General features: G+C 39.6%; 1 protein-coding gene across 1 annotated transcript in view; it reads right to left on the bottom strand.

Annotated features, from left to right (window-relative positions):
* The window catches only part of LOC306749183 (collagen alpha-1(XIV) chain-like), a gene marked incomplete at its 5' end in the record, with an annotated part of 129,888 nt that overhangs the window by 2,748 nt on the left and 102,339 nt on the right, over positions 1 to 24,801 (bottom strand). The window contains 10 exons of the mRNA XM_079232444.1: positions 2,894 to 3,049; positions 3,266 to 3,343; positions 3,584 to 3,772; positions 4,885 to 4,951; positions 5,520 to 5,555; positions 8,118 to 8,189; positions 8,578 to 8,631; positions 9,624 to 9,677; positions 10,090 to 10,143; positions 10,784 to 10,879. Of these exons, the coding sequence (XP_079088570.1) occupies positions 2,894 to 3,049; positions 3,266 to 3,343; positions 3,584 to 3,772; positions 4,885 to 4,951; positions 5,520 to 5,555; positions 8,118 to 8,189; positions 8,578 to 8,631; positions 9,624 to 9,677; positions 10,090 to 10,143; positions 10,784 to 10,879 (856 nt within the window). The remainder of the gene's footprint in view (positions 1 to 2,893; positions 3,050 to 3,265; positions 3,344 to 3,583; positions 3,773 to 4,884; positions 4,952 to 5,519; positions 5,556 to 8,117; positions 8,190 to 8,577; positions 8,632 to 9,623; positions 9,678 to 10,089; positions 10,144 to 10,783; positions 10,880 to 24,801) is intronic.

Raw genomic sequence — 24,801 nt, 5'->3', positions numbered from 1 at the left:
AATAGAGACTTCGGATGATCATAATCTAGACGTTTTTTTTGAAATTAAGAAAATATACAGTAAGACAAGTGGTTTATTTAATATTGTGGTTTATCTTTAAAAAAATAAAGAACTGACTGCATGATAGTGTCAACGTTGATATGAGAACGGCCTTTAAAATAAATAAGCATTTGTTTAATTACTTGGTCCTGTATATGACATCATGTGTCATGAGTCATGTGACATGAGTCACGTGACATGAGTCAGAGTGGAAGCAGGTCAGCTGACGCAGTGACATCACAGCCTCTGCAGCAGATAAAGCTAAACACCTCAGAGTTTGTGCAAGCGGCTCAGTTGTCCCTGAAATATGAAGCTGAGGGTACAGAGGATGTAAATTATGAAAACGAGGCGATGACAAACACACACACACACACACACACACACACACACACACACACACACACTCACACACACACCTTTAACCTCAACGCACATTCAGGGTGAACACGATCATGCATTCGACAGGTGAAGATGACTCATGCTGGGTTTTATTTAGGTATAGAACCATCAGAATTGATCATAAAGTTCAATATATATATATAAATATATATATATCAATATAGTTGCGCTGTTTAACCCTTGTGCTTCACCGGGGACATTTGGGGCATTTTGTTTGTGTTAATGACATTTTGGGAGGTTTACGAGTCTTTATGTCTCATTTTGAAAGTTCCTATAATTTCATGCATCACTCAGACCCTTAATTAAATGTCCCCATTTAAACCCATTTAAACCCATTAAACTCATTAAACCCACAATAATTGATCCATTACGGCGTAAAATCAATCATTCTATTATAATCAGGCTTTTGATCTGGATTCAGAATTACACAATTTCCCACCAGATTTAGTCCTGTTCTCATGTTTGCCCTGTGTTATAAGTACGGGTCATTCTGCTGGCGTCCACTAGGGGCATCACTGCTGTATTATGGAGTCAAACAATAATAAGATAGTATAGTATATTTTTGTGGGTTTTTTTTCGCATAAAAAGTTATCAGTAGCATTAAGTAAACCAACACATATATAGAGGGTTTACATTCTGAAGATAAATTAATATTTAGTAGTTATGATTACTCAAGTCAAAGTGGAAAATAATAATGTATACTTTAATGGCGTTTATTTAGACATTGTTGCGCTCTACTCCAAGTTTACAAAAATCGGGGGAAATCACTTTTTAAAAAGCTCCCAAAAAAACATTGGGACTCATTTTACAACATTTTATCTGTAAATTGAGATAAAAGTGAATTCCTGTTGAATTTTACTGCTATTTCCAGATAAAGCAGCTTTTTTGAAGAGTCATGCCTTTGCTCTAAAGACTTCAGAGGACCTTTAGAAAGGTGAGGCACACGGGCTAAAAACTCAAATCTGCTGCTGCGTGTTCTGGACCAGAGTTCTGCGTCTTCTCCGGGTTCTGGACACGGAGAGCAAAGGAACCCGTCGCAGATACAAAAGCGGCTCTTTGGTATTTAAACGTGACATTTATATGAATAAGAAAACCCTCCATCAGCATCTTCACGTTGAGGGATTGAACAGACGAGTCAGGAAGTGAAGCTGCAGAACTCAGGCAGTGATTCGGTCACAAAGTAGTTCCTTTTGTTTGACGTCTGCAGCTTAAAGGGCCGGTTCACCCAAATACCAATAAACACTTTGTCCCACTTTGGATTGTTTTATTGTATTTTCTGAAGATTTGAGACCAACTGAAACAAAAATATTATATCCTTCTGTTTTTTTGGGGTTCTCAGAAATGTTTACGGCTTTATCTGTCTGATGATTTGGGTGAAGAGACCCTTTAAGGAACTTTTACATTTTTAAATTGAACAAACGTAGAACTGCATTTAATTCCTCGTGTGTTTCAGACATGAACACAAGAGCAGAGTTCTGCATCCCGACTTTCACTCTCACCCCGAAAATACACGAAGCGTGAGACGTGTGACATCATGCGTGACCTCACGTGTGACATCACGTGTGACCTCACGTGTGACATCACCTGTGTGTGACATCACGTGTGACCTCACGTGTGTGTGACATCATGCGTGACCTCACATGTGTGTGACATCACGTGTGTGTGACCTCACATGTGTGTGACATCACGTGTGTGTGACATCACGTGTGTGTGACATCACGTGTGTGTGACATCACGTGTGACCTCACGTGTGTGTGACATCACGTGTGTGTGACATCACGTGTGACCTCACGTGTGTGTGACATCACGTGTGACATCACGTGTGACCTCACGTGTGTGTGACATCACGTGTGTGTGACATCACGTGTGTGTGACATCACGTGTGACATCAAGTGTGACATCACGTGTGTGTGACCTCACGTGTGTGTGACATCACGTGTGTGTGACATCACGTGTGTGTGACATCACGTGTGTGTGACATCACGTGTGTGTGACCTCACGTGTGTGTGACCTCACGTGTGACCTCACGTGTGTGTGACCTCACGTGTGTGTGACCTCACGTGTGTGTGACATCACGTGTGTGTGACCTCACGTGTGTGTGACCTCACGTGTGTGTGACCTCACGTGTGACTTCATGCAGCCCGTAAAAATTCAAAAAAGAAGCCTTTTCATGCTCAAATCGTTGACATATTTTAAACAAGCTGGTGGGGATATTTTCTATAATTAACTTGCTATGTGTCATAATTCATAATTACAGACGGTAGAAGCGAGGCATGAAGACTAAGTGTGTAATTTGTGATTTTTGTTTATTAAATTACTTTCATCTGTTGCTCTAATAACAGCGTTGGTGCTCATTGGTGTAATTACTTTAGTTTTCTGACTAGAATATAGCAGAGACTGTTATTATTAATAACCTCCAGTCTTGTAACTGCTATATTAGCATAATGCTACGTACCTCCCACATTGTAGCCCACGCAGGAGTTCTGGTCGCAGTAACCCGGAGGCCCGGCAGAGCCCACGGGTCCGGGGACACCGGTCCGACCGGGAGAACCGGGGTTACCGGGTCGACCCGAAGAACCCTGACTGCCAGGTCTACCCTGACCCTGGGCACCTGGGAGGAGAGGAGGAGAGGAGGAGGAGGAGGAGAAGGAGGAGGAGAGGAGGAGGAGGAGGAAAGAAGAGGAGGAGGAAAGAAGAGGAGGAGGAGGAGAATGAGGAGGAGGAGGAGAAGGAGGAGGAAGAGGAGGAGGAGGAGGAGGAAGAGGAGTTAGTAGGAACGATCTGGGGGATCCGGAGCTTGTGGTGAATATCCCTGAGTGTAATGTACCTGGGGGTCCTGGAGGTCCTCGAGGGCCTTGGACTCCAACACCTTGAGATCCTTTATCGCCCTTCTCTCCTGATTGACCTGGACGGACAAACACACACGCACACACACACACACACACACACACACACACACACACACACGCACAATATATATAAAGTTCAGGATCAACAAACACGGCCAATACAAGCTCCTCCCACATTTATCACAAGTGCTCAGAAATAAAAGCGCCTTTTTCTTCGAGACGGCCATCGGCCCCTCAGAGCCAACATCTGAGCCTCAGACTGCGGTGGTTCTCAGGCCACCGACCCTCCTCTTTACCTCTCTCTCCGGGCTGCCCGTTCTGTGCGTTCTGTCCCGGGAAGCCGGGTCTCCCTGAGGGACCCTGTTCTCCCTGGGGCCCCGGGGTCCCCTGTCTGCCGGGCTCACCGGGGGGTCCCGGCACAGTGCGGATGGACACCGGTGGACTGGGCACGTGGTTCAGGATGGAGTTGTAGCGCGCCATGTGGCCTGGAGACGGAAAAGAGACAAACAGGATGAGATATTCAGGATTATGATGTCATTAACCTCTAAAGTTTGTTACTGACTCAACTACAAAGAGACGCAAAGCAGCTGCAAATAGACTCACAACAACTGAAAACGAGCAAAACAACTACAAAGAGACACAAAACAACTACAAAGAGATACAAAAATACCTAAAAAAGAGACACAAAACAACTACAAAGAGACACAAAATGACTACAAAGAGACACAAAACAACTACAAAGAGACACAAAACTACTAAAAAAAAACACAAAACTACAAAGAGATACAAAACTACCAAAAAGAGACACAAAACAACTTCATAGAGACACAAACCAACTACAAAGAGACACAAAACAACTACATAGAGAGACAAAACAACTACATAGAGTCACAAAACAACTACAAAGAGACACAAAACTACTAAAAAAAAACACAAAACTACAAAGAGATACAAAACTACCAAAAAGAGACACAAAACTACCAAAAAGAGACACAAAACAACTTTATAGAGACACAAACCAACTACAAAGAGACACAAAAGAACTATAAAGAGACACAAAACAACCACAAAGAGACACAAAACAACTACAGCTCTCCATCCCTCACACAAAAATGCGAACTTTTGGGGACAGAGCCTTCAGTGTGACAGCCCCCACACTTTGGAACTCTCTCCCCATAGAGCTCCGCAACACACATCTCTGGACACCTTCAAAAAACTCCTCAAAACTCACCTCTTCACCAAAGCCTATGTCCTCTAGCTACTGTTGCATTTGTTATGTTTATGTATGTCTTTGTTAAGCGTCCTTGGGTTTCATGAAAGGCGCTATATAAATCCTATTCTATTATTATTATTATTACAAAGAGACAACAATGACTACAAAGAGATCTAAACAACCACAAAGAGACACAGATGGACTTCATATACAGTCACAGAACCGAATTCTAACCGTTACCCTGAACCGGGTTCTAACCCTAACTCTGAATCAGGCCTCGGCGCCTGAACCGGGTTCTAACCGCTACCCTGAACCGGGTTCTAACCGTTACCCTGAACTGGGCCTCGGCGCCTGAAGCTACACACACAGGCGGTTTGGACTCACTCTGGATGAGCTGCTCACAGACCTGCCGGGCGATGTCCTGGACGGAGGCCGTGGACTGGAGGTCACCCTGCAGACACACGAGCAGCTGCTTCACGTCGTGTTAGGAGACTTGAACTAGAGTCAAAGGTCCTGGTGTCCTTTCTGACGTAGACATGTACGTACTGTACACACTATGTGTTTGTTTGCATATATATATATTTCTTAAATCATTATTTTCATGTATTGTGTTTGGTTGCAGAAGACTAGACCTGGTCTTTGTCTTAAATACGAGTCAGACTTTACACTTAACTCTACCTGTTGCATGAAGCTCTTTAAAGCAAAGGGACTGATGTAAGACGGACTTACTCCAATGCATCATGGGAAGAGACAACATGGCGGCTGCAACAGCACAGCAAGTCAAAGTCAAGTATAACTTGTTTCCTGACATTTTAAACTCAAGTGGACTCTCTTCTCAGTTTGGCTACGTGTTTGTCTTTCCATTGACTTTATCGTGCCGCCTCTAAACGTCACATTTCACCTGAATAAACCTTGAAAAGAGGAAGTTGTTTTTCTTCCAGTTCTCACATCTCAGAACCTCTTTCTGCTCCGTTGAGAAGGACTCATCATCCCACCACGCCATTTCCATCGTTACTTACCCGTTCACCTCTCTCTCCTTTGCCTCCGGGAAGACCCTGCAACAGAGAGAGAACCACTGAGAGGTAGAACACAGCCTGGTAAAGAACATTTGGATTCTTTGGTTTGTTGTTGTAATACTCGTTTCGGCCACAAGAGGCTGAAGCGCGCCACTATCTTGTGTTCTAAACACGATTAAAAGGCATCCGTGTTTTCTTTTTTTTTATTCATCAGGCACTCGAAACACAAGGTACTTATATTGTGTCTTTGCAAGTTTTGTAATATTACTAATATTACTAATCTGTCCTTCCTTTCCTATTAAGAACACAAGGTTTAACCTCTTGTGGCCAAAATGAGCATGAAAACACAAACAATAAATATAAGGAATGTAGAAAGGAAAAACAAAACATTCAGTTGATCTGTTCTTAAGTCATAAACACAGTAGAAAAAAATACATTTTTATATCACTTTCCTCTCGGGGCTTCCACATGTCTGTATTGTTAAAACTAACAAACCATCTAAGACACATAAAGCCTCTCAACAAATCAAAATATAAATCATAATTCTCCCAGAGTAACGCTCAGCAGACGTAACCTCGTGCATTTAAAACAATGACAAACCTGCTAAAAGAATGAAAATAAACACTAAAGTCTGGATTTGACCTCAGTGAAAGGTACTTTGTACATAAAGTATAAGAAGTATAAGACGACGACACATTCAATGTCGACCTTCAGCGGAGACTTTGACAAACACAACAGATGGTAAAACCAATGAAAACAGACTCATTTTAACAAACTTTTCTTTAACGCTGCATTTGAGTCTTTATATATATGTTTTTAAAATAAACTTAGTTTTTCTTCAAAACCTGAACTGTTATTTTCCTTCCGATAAGTTCACATCAAGACCTGCAATTGACACAAGTGGTGATTAGTGAAGCTCGTTGCGGTCGCCCACCAGGCGGTAATTACAGGCTTCACAACATTTATTCTTTTCAGCAGTAATTTGTCAGCGGTTTGTTTTTCGCCTCCCACTGAAGCGTCTGTCCTTTAACTCTCGGAGCAAACTCACATTTAAACAATACGACTTGATGAGAAACACATCGTTACTGCCGCTCTCCCACGAGTGTGACCTCTTCTGTTGTTCTTTTCCCGCGAAGTGCAAATGTCCAATGTGTGGCTCCGCGCCCGTCACACTTCCTGGTTCGGGTTTTTGTGTGCAGCGAACAGCCAGAACCGAGGCTCTCGTAACCAATCTGGAGGCGAGTTTTATTCATGTTTAGGGGCGCGGCGGCGGCTGCTTTTTGGTTCTCACTCATCGGCTCAATTTGTGAGATTTTAGCTGTTTTTTTTTGCTGTTTGGTAATATTTATTCACCTTTTAAAAACCCATCGGGGGGAAGACTGAGCGATTGTTATATAAAACTGTAAATCATAGCTTGTTTTATGAAAAGAAGCCCAAAACTGTTGAAAAAAAGTTTTGGATGCATTGAACACCATAAGTAATATGGAGAATGTTCACATATTGAGCTATGATTTGGGTTAGTGAATGTTCACATATTGAGCTATGATTTGGGTTAGTGAATGTTCACATATTGAGCTATGATTTGGGTTAGAGAATGTTCACATATTGAGCTCTGATTTGGGTTAGAGAATGTTCACATATTGAGCTACGATTTGGGTTAGTGAATGTTCACATATTGTGTTATGATTTGGGTTAGAGAATGTTCACATATTGAGCTCTGATTTGGGTTAGAGAATGTTCACATATTGAGCTCTGATTTGGGTTAGAGAATGTTCACATATTGAGCTATGATTTGGGTTAGAGAATGTTCACATATTGAGCTATGATTTGGGTTAGAGAATGTTCACATATTGAGCAATGATTTGGGTTAGAGAATGTTCACATATTGAGCTATGATTTGGGTTAGAGTTGGACCTTACAGCTGCATCATTTCAAAGAAATAATCATACTAGGCGGACCTGAAACCTTTACATTTTTTCTGTGTGTCATCTTCATTTACTCGTAACCAGTAACATATAGACTGATATTTGCACATCTGAACAACATCTCACATGTGTACCTTTTATTATAACACCAACATTATTCAAATAGCCCTAGTGGTTGCAGAGATACACCCTTTTTAGTTCGGGGATGCCTTCACCCAAAGGTCAGCTGGGATCGGCTCCAGCGCCCCCGACCCTGAATAGGATAAGCGTTTAGGATGGTGGAACGTGTTAAACATTCCCCATCAGCGCTTTCTCTTCCTTAAGGATCCATTTAATTAAACCATTTCACTGCGTTCTGGAGGAGAAAATCCTCACGCATCAAATGTTTAATCCGTCCCAAAACTCTGGAGTTGAAGTACGAACTTGGAAACTGAGATCACGTCGACCTACCGACAGACTCGTGGTCCTTCAGACCGGACAGGAAGTAGTTCATCCTGCCAACTTCCTGTCTGACTTCCTTTTGCTTTTGTTGTTTTTGCAGAAATCTCGTTTCTGTTTGTGAAGCTCTTTAGTCACTCAGGTGGTGTGTGTGTGTGTGTGTGTGTGTGTGTGTGTGTGTGTGTGTGTGTGTGCATGTGCATGTGTGTGTTTGTGTGTGTGTGTGTGTCAGACTCACCGGCGGTCCCAGTTCTCCCTGTTTCCCTGAAGACCCCGTGTTACCGGGGGCCCCCGGGGCTCCTGGCGTCCCCTGCAGAGACACAGAATCACAATTTAGAGTCGACTTTTAATTGGCCACTTTAAATAAAGACGCTAAAATATGTAAATACATTTATTGTGTCGGAGGTCTTTAAATAAAGACGCTAAAATATGTAAATACATTTATTGTGTCGGAGGTCTTTTCCCCACGAATTTAAAACAAGAACTTCGGCACTTCCCACTTCCCAAAACGTCACTTTTAAGGAGATTTACAGGAATTCACAACTGGATCAGTGTGTTGTTAAAACAACGTTCTTCTTCTTGTGTTTACTGCTCAACTTTAAGCATCTCGAGCTGAAAAAATAAATAATATAAACCTCCAAAAAGCTGCATAATTATCTCCGACAGGCTCCAATTAAAATCGACCTTCAGGCACTTACCATGGTTCCCGAGGGCCCCGGCCTCCCCGGAGGCCCGTCTTTGCCCACCAGTCCCTGTGGAGGAGACGACAAACACACAAAATAAAACACAAAGTACGAGGAAGACACTCCTCTGGGGTTTTCATCGCTCGTCTCTTTAAAAGTTGAAGTCTTTTCTAAATGAGTGAACCGAAAACTACAATCATCGGTGGGAGAAGTAGTCTATGTGGTAAGAATATAGTTAGTAGTATTAGGAACTACCTTTACTGCAGTAGTAGATACAAGAGGGGTCGTAGTAGTAGTACATGATCTGTGTGCTCTGTGTGTTCTGTGTTACAGTAACTGCAGTTTAGAGGTATCACTGTTGGTATTAACAGTTTTTATAGTGAACATGGCTACGTCTTTAAAATACATTGCATCCCCCCGAAATTTAGCAATTGAGGCTTTCTTCTTCCTCTTTCAGACCCCTTTAGACCCCGGGACCCCCCATTGAGCACACTGACAGTAATGCAGTGGTTCTCAAAGTGTGGGGCGCGACCCTCTAGTGGGGCGCGGAGGTACTACAGGTGGGGATGCAGATTCTTTAAAAAAAAAAAAAAATCACCCGATTTTTTTTTTGTTTTTTGTTTTTTTAAATAATCCTTTATTAAAAATATGTGTAGAGGAAAGCAGCTCACTGCAGTCACTAATGCTGATACAACGTGATGCTCACACATTGACCTCATTTTGCTTTGCACAGGTTCAATGTTATTGTTATTATCTTGAAAATATATTTAGTGCAACACAGGTTATTTGCAGCCACAATAGGTACTTTTTTTGCCAAATATTAATTGTTTTTCTTTGCACAGATAGAACTTTATTTGCATTGTTCTCACATTGTGATTTCAATTTTATTTATTCTATTATTTGAAAAAGCACAAACGGAGGAGTCACAAAAAGTTGGACCATTTTGTTACAATTTTGTTGGGGCGGTGGGGCGCGGACATTGTTCTTCCTCCAAAGTCAAAGTGGGGCGTGACAGAAACAGTTTTAGCACACGGACAGCAGTGAAGTGGGACGGGACTCACTCTGGATCCTGCAGGTCCTTCTCTGCCTGGAGCTCCAGGTCTGCCAGCTATTCCCTGAAAACACACCGAGAGGAGAGCAGGGGTCACTGCAGGTCAATTTATAAAACAAAACAAAAATACATATACATATATACACATTAAATCCAGCTGCCGTGTCACAAACTCGGGGAAAAGAACGAGACTTGAACAAGAGAAATCAATCTTTTGCAAATGGAACCATTATTCAAAACTCTTTCCTCCCAGAAGGTGGTATCAGTTGTAGTTTAGTGCGTCATGACTTCCTCTTCTGAACAGCCCAACGCTCCATTTTAATCTACTCATCAAAACACCAAATACCAAACGCCATCGACCCGAAGACTGAAGATTCATAATGAAAAAGAGCTGGAAATGTAACTTTAATAAAACAATGTGACCAACATGCCTTTCAGGTAAAATGAGTGTGTTGTTGTTGTTTTTGTTTTCTTACCTGAGCTCCTTGTTGTCCAGCTTCACCTTTCTGTCCTTGCTCTCCTTGGCCTCCCTAAAGTATAAATAATACATTTGATTTTTCCTGACTGTATACATATATATATATATATATATATATATATATATATATATATATATATATATATATATATATATATATATATATATATATATATATATGTATACAGTCAGGTATATACAGATATATTTATATCAATATTAATATTATTATATATCCTATATCAATGAATATGTATATATATAGTTATATCTAACTATATATGTATATATATAATTTTATATATATACATATATATGTAATTACATATATACATATATATATGTATATATAATTATATATATAATTATATATATATATATATGTATATAAAGATACACACATATATATAATGATATATATATGTATAAATATATATATATATATTTATATAAATAAACTTCTGCAGTATTTATAGTGTTTTTCACATATTTAGAATATATGAATTGCAGACTATAAGTGACAATATGAATAGTAAACATGTAAAATATTTTTCTAAATAAAAAGAAGAAATAAATGGAGAGAGCCGAGCCTGAGAACTGTGTGTTTGTGTATGTGTGTGTGTGTGTGTGTGTGTGTGTGTGTCTGTGTGTGTGTGTGTGTGTGTGTGTGTGTGTGTGTGTGTGGGTCTCACCGGGGGTCCGATGATGGAGCGTCCGCTGTGTCCCTGCAGGCCTTGGGGGCCCTGAGGTCCCGGTCCACCTGAATCCCCGACTGGACCGGTCAGCCCCTGCAGACGGAGGGAGAGTGTGTTGAACCTGTTTAACGCCTCCTGAAGGCAGCCTGCTGATTGGCTCACCCCAACATGTCGTCACACAGAAGCTTTCAACCAATCTGTGAGGCCCAGCGAGAGTATAGTAGTAGTATAGTACAGTGTAGTAGTATACTCTAGTAGTATAGTACAGTAGTATAGTAGTAGTATAGTATAGTGTAGTAGTATACTCTAGTAGTATAGTACAGTAGTATAGTAGTAGTATAGTACAGTGTAGTAGTATACTCTAGTAGTATAGTACAGTAGTATAGTAGTAGTATAGTACAGTGTAGTAGTATACTCTAGTAGTATAGTACAGTAGTATAGTAGTAGTATAGTATAGTGTAGTAGTATACTCTAGTAGTATAGTACAGTAGTATAGTAGTAGTATAGTATAGTGTAGTAGTATACTCTAGTAGTATAGTACAGTAGTATAGTAGTAGTATAGTATAGTGTAGTAGTATACTCTAGTAGTATAGTACAGTAGTATAGTAGTAGTATAGTACAGTGTAGTAGTATACTCTAGTAGTATAGTACAGTAGTATAGTAGTAGTATAGTACAGTGTAGTAGTATACTCTAGTAGTATAGTACAGTAGTATAGTAGTAGTATAGTATAGTGTAGTAGTATACTCTAGTAGTATAGTACAGTAGTATAGTAGTAGTATAGTATAGTGTAGTAGTATACTCTAGTAGTATAGTACAGTAGTATAGTACAGTAGTATAGTAGTATTCCCTCATTGGATCCTGCCGTCTTTAAATAGTTGGAATGCTTCAACAGTCCATCTATTGTTCTTCTAATCTTTATTCTTCCGTATGTATTTTGAACAACTTCTTTTCCTTCATATTTTCAGCTACAGAAACCGTTCAGCTATTAAAATATTCAGCTCCTTTAGGAGAGGGGTGCTATGACTTTTCATATTTCAAACATTTTGAATTATTACGTTTTCATGACTTTTTAATGCGAGCCTATGGAGAAAATCTCCAAATCCTCTTCAACTTTGAAAGCTTACAAGTTCTGCATACTTTCAGCTACAGGCACGGTTTCAACTATACTGTGGACAAAGCCTTCAAGTATTACTGAAGATTATAGTTCAGAATGTTTTGATAGGTCTTATATTTTTTGATCTGTCATCGAGAGTCTCTCTCTCTCTCTCTCTCTCCCTCTCTCTCTCTCTCTCTCTCTCTCTCTCTCTCTCTCTCTCATTTAGCTGAGGCCAACGGAGCGGCTCAGAGTCAGCATGTCGGCCAACGTCTACGAAGACGCCAGCTGGGCGATGGACGTGAGGTTCTGCAACGGGGAGGACGGCGGCCAGCGGGAGGAGCGGCTGGTGGACATCTACGACAGCGTGGATGTGTTCGCGGGGCGCCGCGGGGCGCCGCTGGAACGAGGTACTCAACAATACAATACAAGCTATTATCATGTATTAAGGGGGCGGCTTTCTGAAACCACGAGGTTCCCGGTTCGATCCCCATAGTTCATGTGTCCTTGAGCAAGACACTGAAACCCCACTGCTCCCTACGATGGTTCATGCAGACACAAGATTGTATGTAAATATGTAATAGGAGTTGTGAATGTGTGATGATTGTAGAGATATTGATGAAACTACAAGAATATTTATTATAAGGATATTTCATACTATTTTAACATAACATGTTTACTCTTATTCTAATAATTAGTCTTCCTTGCTTTTTAGTGCAATTGAACGTATTGAATGTGTGACGAAGAATACCTTTGAAATACGGAAATCCAGTTGCCCCAAATGTATCCTACTGTAATCTTCTTCAGTGGCAAAATGAAAAAAATACAATGTATAAATAAAATTGCATCCATAAATATATAAATAAATATAATACATATATATAATTATATGTTTATATACATCATTATAAATATATATAAATATATATAATAATAAATATATAAATAAATATAATACATATAATTATATGTAAATATATATAAATACATATATAATGATATATAAATATACATCATTATAAATACATATAATAATAAATATATAAATATAATCGTAAATATATAATATATAAATAAATACATATAATAACATATGTAAATATATATATATATGTATATTAGTAAACAGAAGTTGCTTGACTTTTCAATTAATTCTCTTAATACATGAAGAACAGAACCTGAAACACACTTTGTCTGCAACATAAATAATAACAAATAACCTTTGAGAAAACTGCCAAGTCTAAAATGTCAGCAGAGTTTCACAGCTGCGGTTTAATTAAGGTTAAGGTTTATTAATGTGCGCCTGGTGTCTGATCTCATGGCGGTAAAGCGGCTCGCTGTGAGCGGTGATGCTCAGTGTTCGTGCTGAGGAAGCCATAAACATCCGATATGTTAGAGATATATATAGATTATGAGTCTTTTTATCTGTGAACACCTTGGGTTCTTTCCTGTCGTTGGCTGCAGGATTCTAACGTCAAGACTGTTCATTTAGGTTTGAGCAGAAATGTGTTGCACAATTTAAAAAAACTCATCTCTGATCCAAGTTTAATCAATGTGATGCTTGCTTACCCAAAATACAATTAATGAATACATACATTCACATTTGGCTAAGCCCGTTTTTTTTCGACTTTAAAAACTTGCTGGCCGATTTAAAGGACCAAAAAGGAAAAATAATAGATAATAAAGGAACAGTTAAGAAAAATAGACTTTTGATTTAATCTTCCTGTCTTTAAATTCTGCAGCCGGACTATGAAACTGGTTTGAGTTTGTCCTTCAACTTCAATGTTCAATCCATCAAAAAACAAAAGCATCCTTTTTTCAAAAGTTAAACCTCCACACGTGTAAATTTAAAGTAAATACTGGATCAGATTTCACGCTTTTGGTGAAACACAATTCAATTTAATCTACATTTAGAGTATAGTATACTAGTCTCTTTATTTATCATTTTTGTGTGCAACATAATTTAAAGTTAAACCGAGATTTAAACGAGTTGCTACATGCTTCATCGTGTGCTCTGCCTGCAGGAGCGACTTCTCCAAAGCGTCCTCCACATGTGGAAAGGAACGTCCTGAGAGCCGCCGCCCTGCTCCTGGCTCCACTCTGCCTCCTGCTGGCAGCTGCAGTCATCGTCCGTGAGGACCTTCGTCTTCCATTTTGGTGTCATGTGTTGAATCGCTCAAAAAAACTCTATCAGTGTTTCATTTTTAATTTTGCATCTTTTCCCCAGTTATTTTTACCAACAACCAGTCCAGCATCCACTACGAGGAGCTGCAGAACAAATACGACAACCTGAGCCGAGGCTGCTGTCAGCCTCAGGGGGCCCACAACCAGACCCTGGGGAACGCCGCAGGTGAGACGAGTTGAGAAGGAACCCGTTGACCCTTTGAGGGCTGAAAATGCTTTTCTTTGCGAGGCACAACTTATTTTTTTGGAAATGACATTATGTTACAGGTTTATAATGTAAGTAAATGAAAAAAAGTGTTTTGGGGTCAGAGGGCATCATGTGATGACCCCAAAATTGTAATTAATAGGTTTGGCCACCATGTAAAATTTGCTTCAAAGCCCGTTGGCTTGTCTTATACAACAGTGGTGCTACATAACACACGTCTAGGAAAAGTCACAGACGGGGTACTTAATAAAACCTCCTGAGCCCCAGCGCCCCCAAACCTGGGGGCAGAATTCTTCATCAGGAGGTCTTCCTCACTCTCAAAGTCCTCGTACTCCCATGAATCCATACTAGAGCCACTGATGTGACATAGCAAAGAAAAACTGCACAGCCTGGCATATGAGTCCATTTGACATGTATATAACACAATTCAACTATAAATATTAACATACACCGTAAATATGACTCGAGAGGACTCGAAAGTGACTTGAGAGAGCTCCCCAAGTTATGGAAATATCAATTTGCATGTTCCTAGCTTGATGCCACACATGATTGGCACACCTTTCTGGAAAGCTTACGACCTACGGAATCTGCCAATACCGTCAAATCCCTTGTGAGACAAAGCCTCAGCAAAATATCAACCATATTGCATTTGTTTCCAGCCAAAAACCATATTCCACACGGCCTTGCTTGGTATGTATTGGTGCTGTTGTGGAACCAGAGGCGTTCAAGGTCCAGGAACAAAGTTAGGGTATTTTGGCTCTCAGCGGACCTAAATCTACGGTTCACGAAATCTGCACTTTTTTCTTTCCTGTGTTCTATCATCAACCAATAAACCAGTAACACATATACTGCTATATGAACCTCTAAACTAGTCTCACTTGTGGTTGAGGAGATGTTCTGTATTTAGTAAGGGGATGCAAAACTATTTGGAATTTTTTTGAAAAATTGCTGGGGCTTAACGGGAATTTGTTTTCTCACTTTTTTTAGAATAAAAAACAAAAACTTGTTGTTTTCTTGCAGAATGCTATTTGTTAAGGACATAATACAAAATACAAAAATAATACAAAATACAAAAAGTGCAGATAGGTGGTTTTACACTTTGTTCCACTGATTATTTTTCATTAAACGATCATTCATTTATGATCATGATTAAATCTGTCGCTAACACCTCTGACTGAATGCAGAGTGGACGCTGTATAAAAGCAGCTTCTACTACAGATCTACTGAGATGAAGAGCTGGACCGAGAGCAGGAAGGACTGTCGGACCAGAGGAGCAGACCTGCTGGTCATAAACGACGGAGAGGAAAACGTGAGTGCTCATGCATGTGCAACACGTCTGGCATATTTACTTTATATTATTCTTTCCTTCAATACGCATGAGAGGCTCCGAACACTTATTTACTTTTACTATTTTATTGATTCATTTAGAAAAGGTTTGAACGATGCTGTGCTCGTGAAGTTGGAAATATGTAACCATGATGTTTAATAGGAATTTAGAGAAATTCAAAGTTTTGATTACCAAATGTAATTTTATTTTGTTATTTTGATGCAAATGTTATTTTAATTTTTCATATTTATTTTATTAAATGCATTATAAAGAAACATTTTGTATTTTGAAGCATATGTTACTTTTATTGTTATTATTTATTTATTTTATTAAATGAAATATAAAGAAATATGTTTTATTTTTTATTAGTTGTTATTTTTTAGTGTTTTTATTTATTTTATTAAATGCATTATACAGAAATATTTTTAATTTATATGCATATGTCATTTATTATTTGTATTATTATTTTATTAAATGCATTATAAAGAAATATTTTTATTTTGATGCATTGTTTTTTTTTCCATCTTCTTGATCTGCAAATGAGAATGAGGTATTTGGCTGAATCTGGTACATTTACGTCACAAATGTTTGAGGTCCCCGTCTAAAAATATGTCATTTTTTTCTGGTATTTCTTTTCCATTTCTGCTTTAAGAGACGGTCAAAACCTGACATGTATTTTACTTCCACAGAAATTATAGCGTATCGACAGAGGAATTCATTTTTGCTTCAATTGTGCAAATTTTTTAGGATTTCGTCAGGAAGCTGAATGAAGATGAAGCTTCATGGATCGGTCTGCAGACAGTGAGCACAACTATTGAAACGGGAAAGGAATGGGAATGGAAATGGGTGGACAACTCATCATCACCATATCGGTGAGATATTTTTTTATATATATTTTTTAAATCCTGATATATATCAGGGTCATTGTTTCAATAAATATGAATTAATACAAAATAATAATTTATCAAGTCGATCATGCTTTTAAATAATGTTCATTTTTTAATAAAATATATTGTTTTTTTAACTAGAGATAATCAATGAATAATTCATCATGATGTACGTGATCAGATTACAATGACTTTTGTTTTTTCGTTGTTTACTTTTTGTCTGAATCTGCAGAAATAGATAATAAATAATTTTGAACTTGTATCTTTGGCTCATATTTAAGAAACCCAAAAGGGGTGGAAGCCATTGATCTCTTGACGGTTCAGGATAATTAAATAATAATAATAATACAACTTTAAATTAAAGTGCTTTACTGCTCGACCACTAGCTAAACACAAATCTTCTTGACTATAGAATTAAAACATGAATAAATCTCGTGACATGTTCTGAAACCTCTTCACGTACCAGCTGGACGACGAATAAACGACATATAAAGATACAAAGTAACAACTTACGTGAATATTGTGTTTAGTTTTACGGCTTTTACCCGTAACTCCACACCGTTTGTTCTACAGTTCCTGGCGGAGCGGCGCCACTGATTACCGCACAACGGGGTTCAAAGCATTTATTGATCCGGAAGGACTTTGGGGAGAAACCAGATACAGATCCAAGCGATGGATCTGTGAGAAAGAGATCCATTGCGAGTGATGAGGTTCCAAACGTTACCCAGGGTGCAACACTTCCTTTTGTTTTTGTTTATTGATATTATTGACATTATGCTGCATCACCCTGCAGATTTATGAGTGATTGTTGCTTTTTTTATGTTTGTTTTTCTGTGGCATTTAATAAAACACAAGTTACAGCCTGATTACGTTTGTTTATTCCCCGCAGACTTTCATTTGTCGAACAAAACTTTCCTCCGTCATTTGAGCAACTTAGAGAAGATGTTGAAGACGTGGAGAAGCTGGTTCATGCAGTTCATTACAGTTCTCTCTCTCTACTGTACTACATACTATACCACTATATTGTACTACAATACTACTGTACTACATACTATACCACTATATTATACTACAATACTACTGTACTACATACTATACCACTATATTATACTACAATACTACTGTACTACATACTATACTACTATATTATACTACAATACTACTGTACTACATACTATACTACTATATTATACTACAATACTATACTACTATACTACTATATTATACTACAATACTACTGTACTACATACTATACCACTATATTATACTACAATACTACTGTACTACATACTATAGTACTATATTATACTACAATACTACTGTACTACATACTATACTACTATATTATACTACAATACTACTGTACTACATACTATACTACTATATTATACTACAATACTACTGTACTACATACTATACTACTATACCACTATATTATACTACAATACTACTGTACTACATACTATACTACTATATTATACTACAATACTACTGTACTACATACTATACTACTATACCACTATATTATACTACAATACTACTGTACTACATACTACACCACTATATTATACTACAATACTGCATACTATACTACTATACTACTATATTATACTACGATACTACTGTACTACATACTATACTACTATATTATACTACGATACTACTGTACTACATACTATACTACTATATTATACTACAATACTACTGTACTACATACTATACTACGATACCACTATATTATACTACAATACTACTGTACTACATACTATACTACTATATTATACTACAATACTACTGTACTACATACTATACTACTATACCACTATATTATACTACGATACTACTGTACTACATACTATACTACTATACCACTATATTATACTACAATACTACTGTACTACATACTATACTACTATATTATACTACAATACTACTGTACTACATACTATACTACTATACCACTATATTATACTACAATACAACTGTACTACATACTATACTACTATATTATACTACAATACTACTGTACTACATACTATACTACTATACCACTATATTATACTACAATACTACTGTACTACATACTATACTACTATATTATACTACAATACTGCTGTACTACATACTATACTACTATACCACTATATTATACTACAATACTACATACTATACTACTATACCACTATATTATACTACAATACTACTGTACTACATACTATACTACTATATTATACTACAATACTATACTACTATACTACTATATTATACTACAATACTACTGTACTACATACTATACCACTATATTATACTACAATACTACTGTACTACATACTATAGTACTATATTATACTACAATACTACTGTACTACATACTATACTACTATATTATACTACAATACTACTGTACTACATACTATACTACTATATTATACTACAATACTACTGTACTACATACTATACTACTATACCACTATATTATACTACAATACTACTGTACTACATACTATACTACTATATTATACTACAATACTACTGTACTACATACTATACTACTATACCACTATATTATACTACAATACTACTGTACTACATACTACACCACTATATTATACTACAATACTGCATACTATACTACTATACTACTATATTATACTACGATACTACTGTACTACATACTATACTACTATATTATACTACGATACTACTGTACTACATACTATACTACTATATTATACTACAATACTACTGTACTACATACTATACTACGATACCACTATATTATACTACAATACTACTGTACTACATACTATACTACTATATTATACTACAATACTACTGTACTACATACTATACTACTATACCACTATATTATACTACGATACTACTGTACTACATACTATACTACTATACCACTATATTATACTACAATACTACTGTACTACATACTATACTACTATATTATACTACAATACTACTGTACTACATACTATACTACTATACCACTATATTATACTACAATACAACTGTACTACATACTATACTACTATATTATACTACAATACTACTGTACTACATACTATACTACTATACCACTATATTATACTACAATACTACTGTACTACATACTATACTACTATATTATACTACAATACTGCTGTACTACATACTATACTACTATACCACTATATTATACTACAATACTACATACTATACTACTATACCACTATATTATACTACGATACTACTGTACTACCATACTTAACAAAACTCTCTCTCTCTCTCTCTCTCTCTCTCAAATTCCAAAGAGAGTTCTTTGTGAATTGGTTCCAGTCGGGTACATTCTATTGGTTCTCTTACGTCAGCTGGTGACATTTCATGTTTCTAGAGCTGAAGACAACATAACAGCTGATCCGTCGTTATGAGTCTGCAAAGGTGTTTCCATCATCCGTTCAGCACCAGGAACTCTGGTTAGGCATAAACTCAGGCTTAGCCTGAAAGTTAGCCTGGCAGTTAGCATGGCAGTTAGCCTGACAGCTTGCCCAACAGTTAGCCAAACAGTTAGCCAAACAGTTAGCCCGACAGTTATGCCGTGTTATTTCAACATATTTCAATATTTCAACTCGAATCTCAACAGCGAATAATTCGCGTGACGCGGAGTTGCGAAAGCCAATCAGCGTTGAGAAGCTCTGCCCGGCATCACCGCCGTTACTGAATGAAACTGCTGGTCCGCTGAAGGAGCGCTGGAAGCGGCTTCACTCAGACACTCGTCCTGCAGGAGTCGAGCTGTGAGCGACTACGGATAATGTTATGAACCCAGACACGGGGCGGTGGATGTCCCGACGTGTGTGGGACTTCCTCAACAAGTATAAAGCAGAACTAGAGGTTATTTACCTGGTGGATGAAGGAAATAGTAAATGTTTTCAAGACACAGAGATAAGCCCCGCCCCCTTTCCCCCGCGATGGTTGCGATGAGTTGCGATGGTTGCGAAAAAACGGATTAACCACATAGAGCGAATTTTTCACCTGCGGCGCGATATAGGCAAAGTGGCGTTGCGAAAATTCGCAACTGTTTTGGTGTGAACACGGCATTAGCCCGACAGTTAACCCAACAATTAGCCCGACAGTTAGCCCGACAGTTAGCCAAACAGTTAGCCTGAATGTTAGCCTTAATGTTAGCCTGACAGTTAGCCCGACAGTTAGCCTGAATGTTAGCCTGAATGTTAGCCTGAATGTTAGCATGACAGTTAGCCAGACAGTTAGCCCGACAGTTAGCCCGACAGTTAGCCCGACAGTTAGCCCGACAGTTAACCCAACAATTAGCCCGGCAGTTAACCCAACAATTAGCCCGGCAGTTAGCCAAACAGTTAGCCTGAATGTTAGCCTGAATGTTAGCCTGAATGTTAGCATGACAGTTAGCCAGACAGTTAGCCCGACAGTTAGCCCGACAGTTAGCCCGACAGTTAACCCAACAATTAGCCCGGCAGTTAACCCAACAATTAGCCCGGCAGTTAGCCAAACAGGTAGACTGACAGTTAGCCCGACAGTTAGCCCGACAGTTAGCCCGACAGTTAGCCCGACCCGGACAAGGGTAGTTTCCCAAAATAAGTTGCTATATAGAAACTGAGTTTGAACCATGTTGAATATGCTTTATGGAACGAAATGGTAAAGTCTCTTTTTGGAACGGGCCCAAAGATATTGAAACATGCATAGAGGTTCTTATTATGGTTCCCATGATGAGGATATTTCCCAAATATTGCCCCAGGTTACATCCACATCAGGGTGAGTACTCCTCCAGTCCAGAGGGGGGTGCTAATGCCCCTGCAGCTGCCAGAAGGAGCCACAAGAGAAACAACGTGTGCATTAATGTTACAACCCCGGGGTCCTGCAGCACCCACGGCTTTAAACTCAACTTAGCTGAAGAAAGGTTTATTGCATTTTGGACAAACAAAAAAAGCCCAGCAGAAAATAAAAGAAGAATGTTAAACGCCCCTTCCCCCGCCCACTCTTCTGTCGGTCAAAGCGCTGACGGTCTATCTGTGGTTGTGGTTCGTCTTGGTGTCACTTCCTTGATGCTCACGGTTTAAACTCTGCGGTGCAAAAAACACATTACGATCACTCGGCCTGGAGGTCGTTCACCTCTCAGGATGTCTTCAGACCGGAGCTTCAAAGTGAGACACGAGAGGAGAGAAAAAAGGACCGGAGGAGACGTAGAGGAGGTGGACGTCTACGAGGATGAAGACCCTCTGGAGCAAAGACCCCGTGAAGCCAGTGAGTACAAAACCAACCAAACGCTGCACGAGGACCGAGGCGTCGCTTTGTGTTAAATAAAATCCTGAGCGAAGAACGTTCTGAGAGAACACGACGCCATCGGTCCCAGTTAACCTCTTGAGCTCGAGAGCCGCAGAAGAATGTATATGTTTATTCATAAACCGTGATCAACAAGCAATAATCCATAAGGAGGATAATGATGCATCCTACCAGAATGAACAGCAGAGTAAGCCGTTGTACATGTTCCAAACACAACTCAATTATTATTACCAAATATCAATATTAATATCTCGCAAAAAGTTCGGCAGCTTTGTGGCTCGTGTTGTTTTTAGCTTCATGCTAGAGAAGAACGGAATAGCTTTCTAGAAAGTAGACAACCTGCAGATTCACAAGATATCCTTGAAATTCTACTCCAACAAAGCATCAGCAAAACATAACCCAGCACAGCCATGCAGAGTGCAGACTCACTTCCAAAGAGATAATTATCCTCAAAGTGCTGTTTTCTTCTTTTCTTTCTTTTTATTTGTAATTCGTGCTGTGTTCCATCTTCATTTACTCCTACCCAGTAACATACATACTACTATATGCACATCTGGCCAGGACTCACATATGTTGCCTTTATGATGACACCAAAATGAATAAAAAAGCCCTTTTGGTTGCAAAGACAAACTTGTTTTAGTTTGGGTTTGCAATTCTTTCACAATTTGAGCTAAACGTGTTACCTTCAGCTGCTGTTCCCTGTGGACCGAGACTTTGAGACGTTGAAATGCAATTTAGTGCCTTTTGAGTTCTTGATTATTGAGCCGGTGAGCGCGACTGAAGGATGAAACTATCCAAAATAAATAAAAATAAAAACCACTTCCTGAGAACCTGTTCCCCGTCTTTGTCTCTGCAGGACCGCTCCCTGGAAACAGGCCTCCAGCTGGCAGGAGAAGTTCTTTTGGAGCCTCTGCAGCCGCTCTGGGAGGGTTGTATCTTCTGGTGTTGGCCGCGCTCTACATGCGCTGTGAGGGTTTGCTTTTTACTCTTTGACGTAAAACCTGTCACGCTCTATTTGATGCCCTGGCTTGTTGGCCTCGTGCTCCTCTCTGTGGCGTTTGGGTGCCGCAGCAAAGTGGGTTTCTTAATTTGGTTCTTTAGATGAACTATTTAAATTAAACACTGTAGTTGCATCTAAACAAGCTTTAAACCCGACTGTCTTACAGTAAACAGCTTCTTATCAGTTCATTAAATCCCTGCAGCACCTGAAGGCAGCAGGAAATATACGTTCATTAATCTGCCGCCTCTGATTTGTGTGCTGCGTATCAGCCGCTGCAGAGAAACCACGCGAGAGGAATTCCAGGCTCAAAGTCAGGTGACGCTGTCATCACTGGATATCGGGACGATTTCACGTCTTTTGTTTCCTGCTCCCACCAGATATGTTGGTCACGATGGAAAAACAAAACTGGCTGACAGAAAGAGACGAGCTCCATCTCCGCCTGAACCAGTCGGAAACCAGAACCATCAACGTCACAGCAGAGAGAGACGAGCTGCAGAGCAGATATCAAAACCTCAGCAAAGAGATGAAGGAAGAAAGGAAACGCCATAGGAGCCTCAGGGGCCGAGGGAGTCACAGAGCCCTCGGCGGGCTCAGGGGCCTCAGGGGTTTGGTCAACAGTTTGAATCCAGTTCATCCACAAAATACAAGCAGAGCTCGTCGTGTTCATAAATAAAAAGCATTCTCACAGAGCTCTTTCTGTCTCTGTGCATTCCTGATGCTAAATGTGCTCAAGCTAACAGACTCCGCCCCCTGACCCTGCACTCTTAACAGACTCCGCCCCCTGACCCTGCACTCTTAACAGACTCCGCCCCCTGACCCTGCACTCTTAACAGACTCCGCCCCCTGACCCTGCTCTCTTAACAGACTCCGCCCCCTGACCCTGCTCTCTTAACAGACTCCGCCCCCTGACCCTGCTCTCTTAACAGACTCCGCCCCCTGACCCTGCTCTCTTAACAGACTCCACCCCCTGACCCTGCTCTCTTAACAGACTCCACCCCCTGACCCTGCTCTCTTAACAGACTCCGCCCCCTGACCCTGCTCTCTTAACAGACTCCGCCCCCTGACCCTGCTCTCTTAACAGACTCCGCCCCCTGACCCTGCTCTCTTAACAGACTCCGCCCCCTGACCCTGCTCTCTTAACAGACTCCGCCCCCTGACCCTGCTCTCCGGCCTCTTGTGGACTGAAAGTGCTGCGATACTTTGCACGTCTTCACGAGTCCCGACCTTCATGCTCACAGCTGTTGGCTCGTCGTATCCGTCGATACAAACTATCTTCAAGCTTGCTCTCATGTAATGCATCAAATGACAACATTCATATTCGATATTGTTCATGGCACAATGCAAATAAATGAGATTATATCAAAATAAAGATTGTTTCATGCAAGTTTAAGAGTTTGTCCTTGTTTGTTTGTAGTACATTCATTTAAATGTCTGTTTGTTTAACAACAGCTGGGCGATGAATCAATACTAATTGACTGATATTTTTGAGGCTTTTGGTTATTATGGATTCAGCTTTGAACTGCATTTTCAATTCCGACAGGCTGCGATACATTTCACTCCTTTCTCTTCTCATCATATTGTTGTGACTGAGGGAAACAAACTACAAAAGTGTTTTGTAGTTGTCTTGCATCTCTTTGTAGTTATTTCGAGTCTCTTCCTGGTCGGTACGCATGTGCCTCTTTGAGGCCCCTGACACATCGGGCCCCTGGGTGCCCGGTAGGGGCCGCTCAGCCAGCACTCCACCACCGGCCTTTTAAAACAGGTCAGAGGTGGCCGAGCGGCCGGGAGGAGAAACTACCATCAGAAACAAACCTCAGAGCGCGTGAACGTGTGAGGAGGGTCCAGAATAAAAGTAGAAACACGACGAGAGGATTTAAAGTGGAACAGCTTTTAGCCCGAGGCGCGTCGTGGTTTTTATCTCCCAGACAAGAAGGAGAGTTTGTTTCCTTCTCGCTCGGCACAGCGGAGCCTCTGTTGCTGTTTCTCAGAACACGCTTGATAAACATCGCTG

This window comes from Taurulus bubalis, assembly GCF_910589615.1.
Source record: "Taurulus bubalis genome assembly, chromosome: 16".
NCBI lineage: Eukaryota > Metazoa > Chordata > Actinopteri > Perciformes > Cottidae > Taurulus > Taurulus bubalis.
Note: the sequence above shows the minus strand (reverse complement) of the source record. Positions and strands in the feature narration are given on the sequence as shown.